Source organism: Hemiscyllium ocellatum, chromosome 43, assembly GCF_020745735.1.
Source record: "Hemiscyllium ocellatum isolate sHemOce1 chromosome 43, sHemOce1.pat.X.cur, whole genome shotgun sequence".
NCBI lineage: Eukaryota > Metazoa > Chordata > Chondrichthyes > Orectolobiformes > Hemiscylliidae > Hemiscyllium > Hemiscyllium ocellatum.
Window position 1 is genome coordinate 23,463,642 of NC_083443.1, and position 14,190 is coordinate 23,477,831.

A 14,190-nucleotide genomic window follows, 5' to 3' on the forward strand; every position below is an offset into this window, starting at 1 on the left:
GTACATTCTGTTCCAGAATATGCAGAAGAACAAGTTTTCAATGGATCGATACAGTGGGGTCCTTCGACTAAAATCAAGTGTAACTCTGGATTTTGAGAAGTCTACGACCCACTTTGTTACTGTTAAAGCCAAGGTAAACTGGGGTAGTGGGGGTCAGGTTGGAGGGGCATCTGGAGAAAGCTAATGTCCATAATATGGTTTCACTTTTATTTTAGGATGGAGGTGGCAAGTTGAGAGGAATGCATCGAATTTGCTCTTCCTCAACCACTGTAACAATCAATGTTTTGGATATTCAGGACACTCCTCCCATATTTTCTGGCACACCATATTTTGGATACGTGTATGAAGATACTGAACCTGTGAGTAATGATTCATCACGTACTCATTCATGCTGTAACTGAATATCTGTACATTTAGCAGTCTTGTGTTCAGATATAAGTTGAGATGGTTCATATAAAGAATTCAAAGCCAAAGTGCAAAACAATGATAAGTTTCCACTGAGGACCAAGTTGGGGCAGCATGGTGGCTCAGCAGTTAGCACTGCTGCCTCACAGCGCCAGGGACCCAGGTTCAATTCCCACCTCAGGCAACTGTCTGTGTGGAGTTTGCACATTCTCCCCGTGCCTGCGTGGGTTTCCTCCCACAGTCAAAGATGTGCAGGTTAGGTGAAATTGGCCATGCTAAATTGCCTGTAGTATTAGGTGCATTAGTTAGGGAAATGTGTCTGGGTGGGTTGCTCTTCAGAGGGTCGGTGTGGACTTGTTGGGCCGAAGGGCCTGTTTCCACACTGTAGGGAATCTAATAAAATATTAAGAAGAATTTGCCAATAACTACTTTATGACTTGAGCAATTAGTAATAAATTTGAAACTCTCTTCTCCATTAGTATTTTACTTTCAGATGTAGCCCCTGCATAGTGGACAGGTTTTGCTATAACATCTAAAATAAAAGCTAACAGCTCCTCCGTACAATGGTGTCAACTTAGAGTCTATATTTAAGTCCCTAAAGTGGGACTTGAGCCCATAACCTTCTCACCAATGGTACAGCTATTATTTTCGAACAGGGGCAAGCATTCATATGGTTGCTTTGGTTAAGCAGCAGATCAGAAAAGTGGCGAGTCAAACGGAGTGCTATTTTATATAGCTTAATTCCAAAAAAACCTCCAAGAGTTTTCTGGTTGTGCTTGATCAGCCATTTGAACTCGGGAACAGTCACAAACTTCGAAAGAATTGATACTTAGGATGATGCCATTGTTAGAGTTAAAATGGTTTAAGGTTTTATTGGAGAATACACGTAAGAAAATACACTTAAATTTGTTTGGATAATACATAAAGGAGTATACACTGAAGTATGGAGGAAGAATATAATTTTGTACTTGTGAGTGTGTCATTGTTAAGAGGTGCCAAAAGGAGAACAGTATGAAGTGAACAGGAAGTGAACAGGAGCCATGACAATACTATGGCTTTAAGAGGTACACTTTGTCCTTTTTTTTGAACAGAGGTTTTAAAACAGAATTGCCAAGCAATCTACCAGATCTACTAGAGTAAACAGCTTGTGAGGCCTTAGCTTTTTTTTCAAAAGTTAGAACAATAGAAGCAACCTGAATGGGTGTGGTCAAGCTCCCACAGAACCAGGATTTTTAGTTTTAGCTCTCAGCAGTTGCTGTTGGGGTCTTAAGGAATTGAAAGCTGTTTCATCCCTCCTCTGTTACAGCCAATGTTGTGGGTTCTCTCCCTGGTACTGGAGTTGCATCTGTTTTCTAAATTTACCTTCTGCCAAGGGTGTGTTTATGGGATGTTTCTATATTGGAACAGTTAATTAGTAATAGCTATTGTGTCAATTATTCTGTTAAGATTTCCAACAGAGTTAATTTATTCTAATTTCTTCTTTCTTTTGTTATATTTTAACTATAGTGGATGCAGCAAAAGTGTTTTGCTTTAAGTCCAGTAGTCTGATTAATCAAGTTGCATCTGGAATGCAACCATCTTCCATTTACCTTGAAAACAAATAAAAGTTAGGATCTAGACTATCTTCTGAATATTTTGAGAGGGTTTGGTCTGGTCCATAACAGAACTAAATTGGAGAAAATAATCAAAATTTGCAAAAAAACAATAATGTACGCCAAAACGTATTATTCAGTTTTATACAGACTGTCTATTTTGATTTCCTTTTAGGGTTCAGAAATATTTACAGTGACGGCCTATGATGGAGACCGTGGGAACCCCAATCCAATCCATTACACTATTGCACATGGTAAGTGTAATCATACAATTCAGTGAGGTAATAGAAGACTTCAGGAATCAGGCTAACGATTGTTCATTTCATGCATATACACGGAGAACAGTCTTATCACTGTGAAATGTAAAACTCTAGTGAGTTGCAAACACTTCCAGTTTCTGTACAAAACAAAACAACATCCATATTACCATTCCCACACTTCGCTGTACAGGTGTCTTACATTACCTGTTGTTTTCTCACAGCCTTTGCAGGCAATTAGGGGACGTTAGTAGACTCAGTTGGCTGGACAGCTGGTTTGTGATGCAAAGTGATGCCAACAGTGTGGGTTCAAATTCCATTCCAGCTGAAGTTAACATATTGGATTCCCTTCACAACCTTACCCTTTGCCTAAGATGCGGTGATCCTTAAGTCAAACCACCACCAGTCATTTCTCTTGAACCCTAAGTCTGGAAAGATTATGATGACTTTTATGTTTTTCAAAGGCATTGTCTCTAGTTCACCAAAGGCCAACTCTATATTGTTGCTACTGCAGCTTTTATATTTCTAGCCAGCCTTCATACATCTATGGTTCCCATTTCACAGTTATAAAATAACTAAAAATTTAGCCCTTATCTAATTGAAACTGATTCAACCTTTTCAGAATGCAAGTGGCCTGTATGAAATGTTTGACTACACACTGTGTGGGTCTATAGAGTCCCAAGTTTGAGTAATCTGGGTGTTCAAACCCAAACAGCCTAGCCTTGTTTTTAAAATTGCTGATTTATCCTGTTGACTTTCATGGACTTCGGTATTTGAACAGGGCTGTTCAGTGTGCTTTTTGCTTGCTGACTTGTAATTCTAATGTCTGAGCACCAAGTGACACCATGCTGACAATTTTCAAAATTAAAAGGAAACCAACTCTAAGTTTTAGAGATGAAGTCAATGAAATAGGAATAATGTGCTGAAGAATCATGATTATTGTATTAGCTCCCTACCTTTTTGTTATGCTCCCAGCTCGTTGTCGCTCCAGAAAATTGCTGCATTGACTCTTATAAAGAGCCAACTAATGCTCCATGATGCTGGTGTAAATGGCTATTGAAACTGTAAGCCTGGAATCTCAGTAATAAGCTGTGCAGTGATTGGCTTTCTACTCGTTATGATAGTGATGTTACCGGATGTGAAATCTGATTTTCACTTATCCCCACCAGCAATGGAGTCGTAGAGTCATTGAGATGGACAGAACAGAAACAAACCCTTCTGTCCAACTAGTCCATACTGACCAGATATCCCAACCCAATCTAGTCTCACCTGCCAGCACCCGGCCCATATTCCTCTAAACCCTTCCTATTCATATATCCATCCAGATGCCTTTTAAATATTGTAATTATACCAGCCACCATGGCAACTCATTCAATACACGCACCATCCTCTGCATTAAGTACCAGGTTAGACTGGAGCTGCTTCACGCCAGGCCTTGAGCTGGTGAACAGTGAAATTCTTTGTGAGATACTAGGAAACATTGAAGCAGAAAGTGTATTACATAGTTCAGTGAATGTTTAAAACATGCACAAAGCTCTGATTTCATCATTTCACAGCGGTATTATACAGCAATAAAAGCAACAGTCATTACACACATTCCCATGAAATTGTAACTAGCACTCATCATCCAATGCAATGTGTGAAATAAGTATATATTTCTTCTTTGTTCTTTCTGATGTCACTGGTCCTTCTTTCTTCCTTTCCCACTTTTTTAGTTTTGAAGTAGAAGCTCAATTGGTGCAGTACTGAGGGAGAGCTGGCGATTCAATTAGCTCCATTGGTTGGATGGTTGGTTTGCAATGCACTCTGATACCAATAGCACAGGTTCAATTACCACACTGGCTGAGGTCACCATGAAGGATTCTCCTTCTCAACCTCTCCCCTTTGCTTGAGGTGTGGTAACCCTCAGGTTAAGCCACCATCAGTTGCCTTTCTCTAACAGGAGAGCAGCCTTATGGTCCAGCAAGTCTGTGGTGATTTTTATTAGGAGTGATAGACAAGGTGTTAAGCTAAGACTGTATAGGTGGATGGAAACGACCCCATAGTTTTCTTGAAAGTTTTGTCCCTCAGTCAGCATAACAAAAACAATACCTGGCTCTTATCACATTGCTGTCTATGGCAGCTTACTGTGTGCAAACTGACAGCTGTATTTCCTACCTTACAACAGTGGCCATGCAATCAAACTACTTCATTGGCTGGAGAGTACCTTCAAATGTCATGATATTGCCAAATAAATGCAAATCTTAGTTTTGTCACAACTTGAGTGGTTATAGGGTTTAGAATTTTGTAACATGGGTCAGTAGCGTGATCTGGAGATCTGAATGTGGTTTTAATTATAAAGACTCAATCCCTGTGAACATCCATATTGGGGACTTGCATCAATCTTCAAGTCATCAATCAATCTCAGGGCTTGGGTACAATTCTTCTCACTTCCTTTCTCTTTTGCTCACATTGTCCAGTTAGAAAAAGAAAAAAAGTAAATGCGTAGAATTTTGAAACACAACTTCCCATACAAATGGTAGGTGGAGCAAACAGTTTTCTTGCTGAGGTATCCTTGAGTCAATGGTGCAAATGAAAGTGACAATCAGATTAAATTTCAATTTGTATGGTTAGCTCGGTAAAATAGGACTTGTATGATTTTAGTATTGTTCGCATCTATCAATAACGTGCAATTTATTAACAGGAAACGATGGATCTTTTGATATTAATAGCACAACTGGGGCTATTACTCTCCTTCGAGCCACAAAGTTTCTTCAGAAGGACATTTACAAACTTCTAATTCAGGTGGGTCAATAAAATCTGGAAATAATCGCAGCTATGTAATAGGTATAAGGATATGAATATTGAAGGTGTCTGAAGTGTTTTGTGCCACTATTTTACGAGAGATATTATGGCATAATCAAGCTGATTGCTTGAGTGGGCAAATCCAACACAGGGTCTGCTGTCCATTTAAGTTATAAAGTCAGAAGTTCACATGACACCAGGTTATTGTCCCACAAGTTTATTTGAAATCACATTCTTTCAGAGTGCAGTTCCTTCGTCAGATCGTGTCACCTGTTGAAGGAGCAGCGTTTCAAAAGAGTGTGATTTCAGATAAACCTGCTGGATTATAATCCGATGTCATGTGACTTCTGACTTTGTCCATCCCAAGAGGACTGCAGATAGTGGAGAGTCAGAGTTGAAAAGTGTGGTGCTGGAAAAGATCAGCAGGTCAGGCAGCATCCGAGGAGCAGGCGAATTGATGTTTCAGGCATAAACACTTTGTCCCACCCCAATCCAACACTGGCACCTCCAAATCATTAAGTTACCAAGTGCTAAATGTGGGACAATTTATATTTTTTGATATTCTCCATCTACTGAACTGTTGCCCTCTCACTTAACCTCATACTTTTTGATTGCTTATGTTCTTTTCACAACTTCATAATTTGAACTTCTACGGGTCATATTTCTTTGGAGTAAAGAAAGTCTGAATTCTCATTGAAATCAGTGTCCATGCATTCCCATCATAACTAGCCAGGGATTCAGTCTCCTACAGGGATTCACTGAAGTTGCTGTTACTCCAAAACAGTTCAATGTGTTTTTTCTAATGAAAAAATATTTGGACTTAGAACTTCCACAGTAATGCAGCTGAAATGGTAATCTTAATAATATAGAGTGCACCATCCCTTTCCACAGTGCACTGCATTGGTGCTTTTGAATCATGTGTCATTGCAAAAATCAACATGTATTCCTACAGATGCAAATCGTGAAATGTGACAATACAGACATAACTCACCCAGATCTTTTGTTGTGATTCATCCAAGGCCTCAGAGGTTAATCCAGATGTTGATGTACAAACGTTTATGACAGCTATGGTAACAATCCAGGTGGTGGACCTCAACAATCATCGCCCCACTTTTTATGGTGAGAATGGTCCCCAGTCACAATTTGAGATTACAATGCATGAACATCCCCTGGAAGGAGAGATACTGCGTGGACTGAAAATAACAGTAAATGACTCTGATCAGGTTTGTCTACTTGTTTGATATTTGAAGTTTACTGTGTGCATCACAGACTAAATTTGAGAGGGCACAATTTGGAACGAGAATTCCATTTTATGAGTTTTCATGGAATTGCAAAATGGTTTCTGCCAGCATCCCTTTAAAATTATCTCACAGATAGATTGCCATCTACTGGTTTAAAAAAATCCTTCAAAATCTATGCTCTTCAGTGATGTTAGAAATATTTGCAGTGAAGTTTAGTTTTTTATTTTTATCAGTCAATTGATAATACTAGTCATTCTAAATATTCTGTACCTGTTTCTTGCTTTTAACAAAGTAGTTTCTGTTGGCACACTTGGATTTTCTGGGTTGCTGTTCAGGTTGACACCTGAGTTATATTGGAAACCAGGAGTATCCTTTATTACTGCAAGTCAGCTTGGCAAATCATTGACACCCAAACTAAAGCAGCATAAGTGGCATCTTTGCTGATCTGGTGGCAGGTGGAATTTAGAGGCGAAGTCTCCCAAGCAATGAAAGGCATCTTCAAAGTAACAGACATCACTTGTAAAGTGGTCAAAGCAAACTCACAGATTGAGTACTGTGAGCACAAGTATTTCACATAACTAGACAAGCGAGCAGGAAAGTGTGAGAGGTCAGTGCTTTATCTGTCATTTGCTCAATCCCCAGTTCACTTTCCTTGCTTTCACTGCCAAGTTCCAGGAAACACATGAAACTTGTGCACCCACTGTTATAGAGCTGTAGCCATAGAATCATAGAGATCCACAGCACAGAATAAGGCCCTTCAGCCTATCATGTCCATGCCAGCCATAAATAACCACCTAACGGTAAATTGTTCCGAACCAACACAGGTTCCTTCGGGATTCAATGAGGCACTTCCAGTTAGAGTAAATGCCCATTATGCCTCACTCTCTGTCTCCAACTGCTCAGTTAATTTTTTAATTAAGTCAATAATTAACCTTCAATTCCATGGGTTTCCAATATAACTACTATTTTCGTTATGAGGGACTTTATTGATATTTTTTCTGGAAATAGGCATACCCCCTGACTATTGCTTTAGCCACTTCTTCAAAACAATCCTATTAGCTTCATTAGACATCATCTTTACACATCAATGCTAGCTCTCTCTGCTTAGGTGGACAATGTTTACAATCTCTCTATCTTTAATTAAAGACTTGAGAAATTATAGAATGCAGTAAAACTACTATACCATGATCATGTATTGAAAGCAACTAATTTCTGAGGGTTTATGCTTCCCTGGTAAAACAGTGAATTTTGGAGTGAGTGTGCACTCTTATGGTAGTAGAATGTCCAGTCCCTGCTCATCTATCATTACGGCTTCTAGGTAGCCTTGAGAAACTTGTGTGTCCTAACTGGACTTGATGTTCTTATGAAGGACTAATGTCTGTTTGGGAGCCATTGGAGGACACACCTGTCTGACTCATCAGCCCAATACTGAATAACAGATTGTAGGCTTGTATTTCATGTCCTGAATTTTGTTGAGTGAATCAAATATAAATGACAATTAAACCTTGGCTAAAAAATGTCAGTGAGTGCTCGAAGTCTTCATAAGTAAAAACCTCCCTATGCCAAATATTAAAAGGGCACGATGTTTAAACAAAACAATTTCCCTAGACCAGTTTTCATTTGTTTACAATTGTATAGGCATTTTGCTGTCATAGCTATGAAGGATTCAGAAAATTGTGCAGAAATCTTCAGTAAAGAAAAGATTTTCTAAACATCTTCCTTTGGACAGAATTTCTTTAATGTGCTGGCAGTAATAAATACAGACCTAACAAATCTCTGACATTTTGATTTCAGGGAACAAATGCACAATTCAACCTCAGGCTAGAGGGCCCAGATGGTATTTTCCGAATTATTCCCCAAATTGTCATCAACGAGGCACAAGTCACAATCATAGTGGAGAACTCGACTGCTATTGACTATGAAATTATCCAATTGTTTAGTTTTAAGGTAAGTGAATTATACTATTTGAGCAACTTTTGTCAAATTTATTTTAGTTTTGGAGATTTTGCAACTTCAATTAATGCATTGTTACTTCCCTTTAGCTCCTTGCTATTGAATCAGACACTCCAGAAAAGTTTAGTTCCACGGCTGACATTATCATTCAACTGCTGGACACAAATGACAATATTCCTAAATTCACTTCCGAGTTCTACATTGCACGGATTCCCGAAAACTCTCCTGGGGGTTCTCCTGTTATATGTGTTACGGTAAGTGAAGGATGTTTGTTCGATAATCTTTCAAACATTTATTTTAAGTAGTTCCCTTGGTGGCCCAGTTGGTTGCGGCAATGGGCTAATTAAAATTACAGATCTGCCAGTCCCAAGTTTGACATCTAGGGTTAGATTTTCCACTTGGGATTGGGGCTACAATGTTGGATCAGATGTGCATCTCCATAGCCACCCAACACTGGCCATTAGTAGCCAGAGGGAACACCCACTGTCCCATTAAGGATGGTGGGATGGTTTGCAAGCCTTGATCCTTGGTGAGGTGCTAATTACTGAAGAGGGAGAACAAGAGAGTGCATTTCACAACAGAGGTGACTTCTGAAATGCTATTGGGGCACAAACATGAAGGGGGAATCGTCTAGTTATAGATGTGGCCCATTAGTCATGTCTACTGGAGTTGGGGGTCCCTTGTGGGTTAAAGCAGTCACCTCTACATTGTCCTTTCATTTCCCACTCTCTCCCCTCCATGCCTATGTTTCATCTGCAAATCTTGTCTCATCTGCAGTTGGAAAGTTCCAGCAAACCTGAAATGTTAGCCCCTTACCTACTCCAATTTGTGAAAATGTCTCAGCAGTGGGATAATTCCTGCAAACAAGGGAGGCACTTCCAGGTCTCATTCCATTGGCCATAGTTGGCTGAACTCAGCCCAGCAGTATGATTGTTTGTAAGGCTCCTTGGTAGACTGCAACACGTGACTCCTACCCAGTAATCATTGAGTCGTAATGCAGTGGATGGATGTGGGATTGGGACTCTGTTGGATAGCTCTTCATTCTTGAATAGCCTGATTAGAGCATCCGGCTGCGAAATCCAAATGAAATTAAATTAGGGTTCCCTTGTCATAATCATGCCTCCTCTAAATGGATTCAACAATGGCCATAGGCACTGATTTTCGCAAACCAACTTGATAGGTGGCATGGTGGCTCAGTGGTTACCACTCCTCCTCACAGATCCAGGGACCTGTGTTCAATTCCAGCTTCGCGTGACTGTCCGTGTGGAGTTTGCACATTCTCCTCATGTCTTTGGAAAATACAGGGAAAGAGAGGGAGTGTGGGTCAGGTGATAATGCTCTTCAGATGGGAGGTATGGAACTTGATGGACCCAATGGCCTGCTTCCATACTGTAGGGCTTCTATGATCGGAAAGTATTCAGTGAGTGAAGTCCAATATTAAATGGTCACTACCAGGGCTTCCCCACAATTGGGTTCCATGGCAGTGACATCCCAACCATGGAGTGAGAGAGAGTAGGGGTGCTTCACTAGAGCACTGCAGCAAGCCTGAGACAAAGATATTGGCCAGGGAACAGAGTGATGTGTTGAAGTGGCAGGCAATTGGAAGCTCACGGTCATTTTTGCGGGCGGAGCATAGTTGTTCTGCAAAGTGGCCACCCAGTCTATGATTTGTTTCCCCGGTGTAGAGGAGACAACACTATGAGCACTGAATGCAATAGACTGGATTGTGTGCAGTGCAAGTAAAGCATGCTTCACCTGGAAGGTAAGTTTGTGTTCTTGGATACTGAAGAGGGAGGAGGTAAATGGACAAATGTTACACCTTCGGCGATTGTAGGGGAAGGTGCCATGGAGCTGTCAGGAGGTGTTGGGAGTGGAGAGTGGACTCGGGTATCCCAGAGAGAACAGTCCTTGCAGAAGAAAGACATGAGAGGGGAGGGAAATATGTGTCTGGCTGTGGCATCTCGTTGGAGATGGCAGAAATGGTGGTTAATGATCTTCTGGATGTGGATACTGGTGGGATGGTAGGTAAGGTCAAGGGTAACCTTATCACTGTTGTGCGAGGAAAGAGAGGAGGCGGGGGTAAAGTGTGGGTTGGACCCAGAGGAGGGTCCTGTCCTGGGGAATCCTTGGTTGAGGAAGAAGGTGGACATTTCAGAGGCTCCCTTGTTGAAGTTGGCATCATTGGAACAAATGCGATAGAGATGGAGGAACTGGGAGAATAAAATAGATCTTTTACAGGAAGCAGGATATGAGGATATACTGTCCAGGTAACTGTGGGAATCAGTGGGTTTATAGTGGATATTGGTGGCTAGTCTATCCCCAAAAATAGAAACGAGATGTCAAGAAAAGGGAAGGGAGGAGTTAGAGGTGGACCAGGTGAAAGTAAGAGCAGGGAGGAAATTGGAAGTGAAATTGATGATCCATTCCAATTCCAAATGAGAAAGGGAAACAGCACTGATGATATCATTGATATATCAGAGAAGGAGTTGTGGGTGGGGCCTTGAATAGGACTGGAACAAGGATTGTTCCACATACCTCACAAAGCAACAGGCATAACTAGGGCCCATGTTGATAGCCATTGCCAACCCTCTGAGCTGAAGAAAATGAGAGGAGATAAAAAAAGATGTTGAGGGTGAGGACGAGCTCGGCCAAGTGGAGGAGGGTGGGTGGGGCGGGGACAGTTCAGGCCTTTGGTCCAGGAAGCAGAGAGCCCTGAGACCATGCTGGTGGAGGTGGATGTCTGGAGGGATCGCACATCCATGGTGAAGAGGAGGTAACTGGAGGGATTACACATCCATGGTGAAGAGGAGGTAACTGGAACCTGCAAACTGGAAATTCCAAAACTGATGTAAGGCATCAGAGGGCATCAACATTCCTCAAAACATCTGTGTAAAATCATCAACACACCTCCTAAAAGCAGCGTAAAACATACAGTAAATAACAGAAACATGGGTGGCACGGTGGCTCAGTGGTTAGCACTGCTGCCTCACAGCAGCAGGGTCCCAGGTTCGATTCCAGCCTTGGACAACTATCTGTGTGGAGTTTTCACATTCTCCCAGTGTCTGTGTGGGTTTCCTCCCACAGTCCAAAGATGTGCAGGTCAGGTGAATTGGCCATGCTAAATTGCCCGTAGTGTTAGGTGCATTAGTCAGGGGTAAATGGGTCCGGGTGGGTCGCTGTTCGGAAGGTTGGTGTGGACTTGTTGGGCCGAAGGGCCTGTTTCCACACAGTAGTGAGTCCAATCTAATGCAGGAAGTATACACATCACTGTTATACATCATTTACAGCATAATTGTGTTAGATCATGGTATTTGGTGTATATAATTTTTGCCAGTTTATCAAGGGTGCCAATTGATTAGGTACTAGTTAAAACAAAGTTTGCTGTACATCTATTGGCATTTGAAGTGACCCTCCTTTAGTACACATCTCCGCTCTTGCTCACTAATGTCAATTACATTTATGTTGGTAAATACATTTTCAAAATAAGCCTAAGGTACACAAGAATTCTTATTTACTATTCTAAACTTTATGAACAAAACAAATGGAATTTGAAGGACAAAAGTAAGGGAACAATTCAGATGTAAGGTAGCAATTGATGTCATTGAACCATACAACATGTGGCATCAAGTGACTGCGAGCTGCTTTTTCTATTTAGTTTTGTAGCATGCCGGTAATTAACTATCAAATAGATAATTATATAAATAATATTTATGTTGTCATAATCCTGGAATTTGATTATCTTCATAGGCAAATGATGCCGACTCAGAAATGTGGGGAGATGTGAAGTATTCCATATATGGAACAGGAGCTGATCTGTAAGTAAGGTTTTTGATTTGCTTTTCATTTCACAGAAACGGTGGAGGGATGGGTAACACAATTTTTGCAATTAGAAACAAAATCCAATTAAACAAAGCTAAAATTGCATGGATTTTGATTGGATTCTTCCCTTGACAGATACACTGGCTTGCTGAATAAGTATCTGGGAAGTCTGTTTTCCTCACTTACTTCCAAATCTAATGTAAATTGCATTAAAATGCAAGACTCTTCCTTTTTTAATAGGTATTTTTAGTGAAAAAAGAAAATTTTAAAGATTTTTTTACAACATTATGAAAGTAATACAAACAAGTGTAAGCACCAATATAGAATCAGATAAATAAGAAAGAAAATAACAAAAAAAGGGAAAAAACCCAACTAACTACTAATCTATCCTACAAACAAACAACCAAAACATAAAATAGGATATCATACATTACTAGTAGTAAACAACAAAATAATTAAATAACTAGATACATGCTCAAAATAGATTTAAATCAATTAATAATAAAACCCGTATTTATATGGTATTCCTCCTCCTCCCTGAACCAGCCAGGATCATTACCATAGCTAAACAAAAGCCCTGGACAGTATGGCCGAAATATCTGTGTCAATATAGTTCAAAGGGCTGCCATGTTTTATATAAATGCAAGATTCTTCCATGCAACAGCAGATTGGAACAGTAACTCTTGCCTCCACATATGTGCAAACAAGTGAACATTTACCAGATCTTCCTGTGAAGAAAATTCTCCTTTTCAGTTTTGTAGCATAAATCATTTTCCAGTCTGTCAACATCACCTGATGAACAATATACATTCTTGAGTTCAACAAGAGAAGCTTTCTTATGAAAAATGAAATAATGAAATACCTTCTGGGCTGAAATTACTGCAGTGGGAGTGGATATTACTTGTGGAGAATTTGTTACAGGAGGAAAAAATTGGGGTGGAACTTAAATCCAACATACTTTCACCCAGTTGGCATCACAGCTCAGATTTTGATTAGAGGAATCAAGTTGGTATTCCACCCAGTCTTCCTTTATCTGGAGCTAGGTTTGAGTGGAGAGGAGGGATATGTTTTGGTGTAGGGCATGACTAGGGTTTGCTCAGAATGCCTCAGGGAATCTTGAGTTAGTGTGCTCTCACTTTAAGCCCAATAAAGACAACTACTGACAGTGAGCATCAGCTCAATATTGACCACAGATTATCTTCAGCACATTTAAAATGGGAAAAATAGCCTGAGCAGCTGACAGCTCAGAGGTCTCACTCTGTTATGGGGTGGGTCAAGGATCCAAAAATTTTAAATCCATTCTTTTTAAATGAGTTTATAATTTCATTATAAATAATGCACAGAGGAAATGTTCTCCTAGCATCCATTCTCTTTCCCCGATAGTAGGTAAGAACACAAAAACGCTTCAACTCAATGCAGGGCTCACCTGGAAGGGCTGTTGGCACAGCTGAACATCTTCCTCGAGATTTAATCATTGAGCTCCTGATTCCAAGCACTCCCTACCCTCACACTTTTGCCATTGACCTCCTGAACTGTTCAAAAAGAAAATAAAAAGAAAATGTGTTTCTTTTCTTCCAAGTGATTAATCTTTTGTTGTGATTATAATGAGGTCAGGCAGCTGGACCTCATAGGATATGAGTTCCTGGATTGGGGCTGTTAATCTGGTTTAATCAGAGAGTACTGGCTGACAGAGAAAAGAGGCGTATCAGAGATTCTGACACTGTGGGAGCTGACTCTGACGAGACAAGAGTCAAAGACTTTCCATGTATCAATAAAGGGCTACTCTGGGGAGTTATTTCACTTTAATGCTTGGACAACCTTGAAATGTTGGCACCTCCAAGACATCCCACTGTATAGTATCCTGTATCAAAGTGGTCAACAAATTATCATTATTAGATTGGAGACAAGTACCAGTGTGCATTCAAAATAATGGATTTGTTTTTAAACGGTGCACTCCACAATAGCAAGCCTGCCAGCTGTGGAATCCACTTAGAAGTTGCCATCTGGTAGCCCAAAACTTTCAGGATTGCTATAAAACATACATGTTTTGTTGAGCTCATCAGGGCAAGTTTCAACAAAATACAAAGAAAAGGGAAAACAACATTTGTAGTGCATGAGAAGAGATTGTCAATTGGTTGG

The 14,190-nt window shown here is 40.4% G+C and overlaps 1 protein-coding gene across 1 annotated transcript in view; it reads left to right on the top strand.

The window, feature by feature from the left end:
* cdhr1a (cadherin-related family member 1a) overlaps positions 1–14,190 on the top strand; it is a 37,865-nt gene that overhangs the window by 9,047 nt on the left and 14,628 nt on the right. Inside the window, exons 7-14 of the mRNA XM_060854129.1 lie at positions 17–133; positions 216–359; positions 2,173–2,251; positions 4,938–5,038; positions 6,058–6,261; positions 8,074–8,226; positions 8,322–8,486; positions 11,980–12,047. Coding sequence (XP_060710112.1) covers positions 17–133; positions 216–359; positions 2,173–2,251; positions 4,938–5,038; positions 6,058–6,261; positions 8,074–8,226; positions 8,322–8,486; positions 11,980–12,047 — 1,031 coding nt within the window. The remainder of the gene's footprint in view (positions 1–16; positions 134–215; positions 360–2,172; positions 2,252–4,937; positions 5,039–6,057; positions 6,262–8,073; positions 8,227–8,321; positions 8,487–11,979; positions 12,048–14,190) is intronic.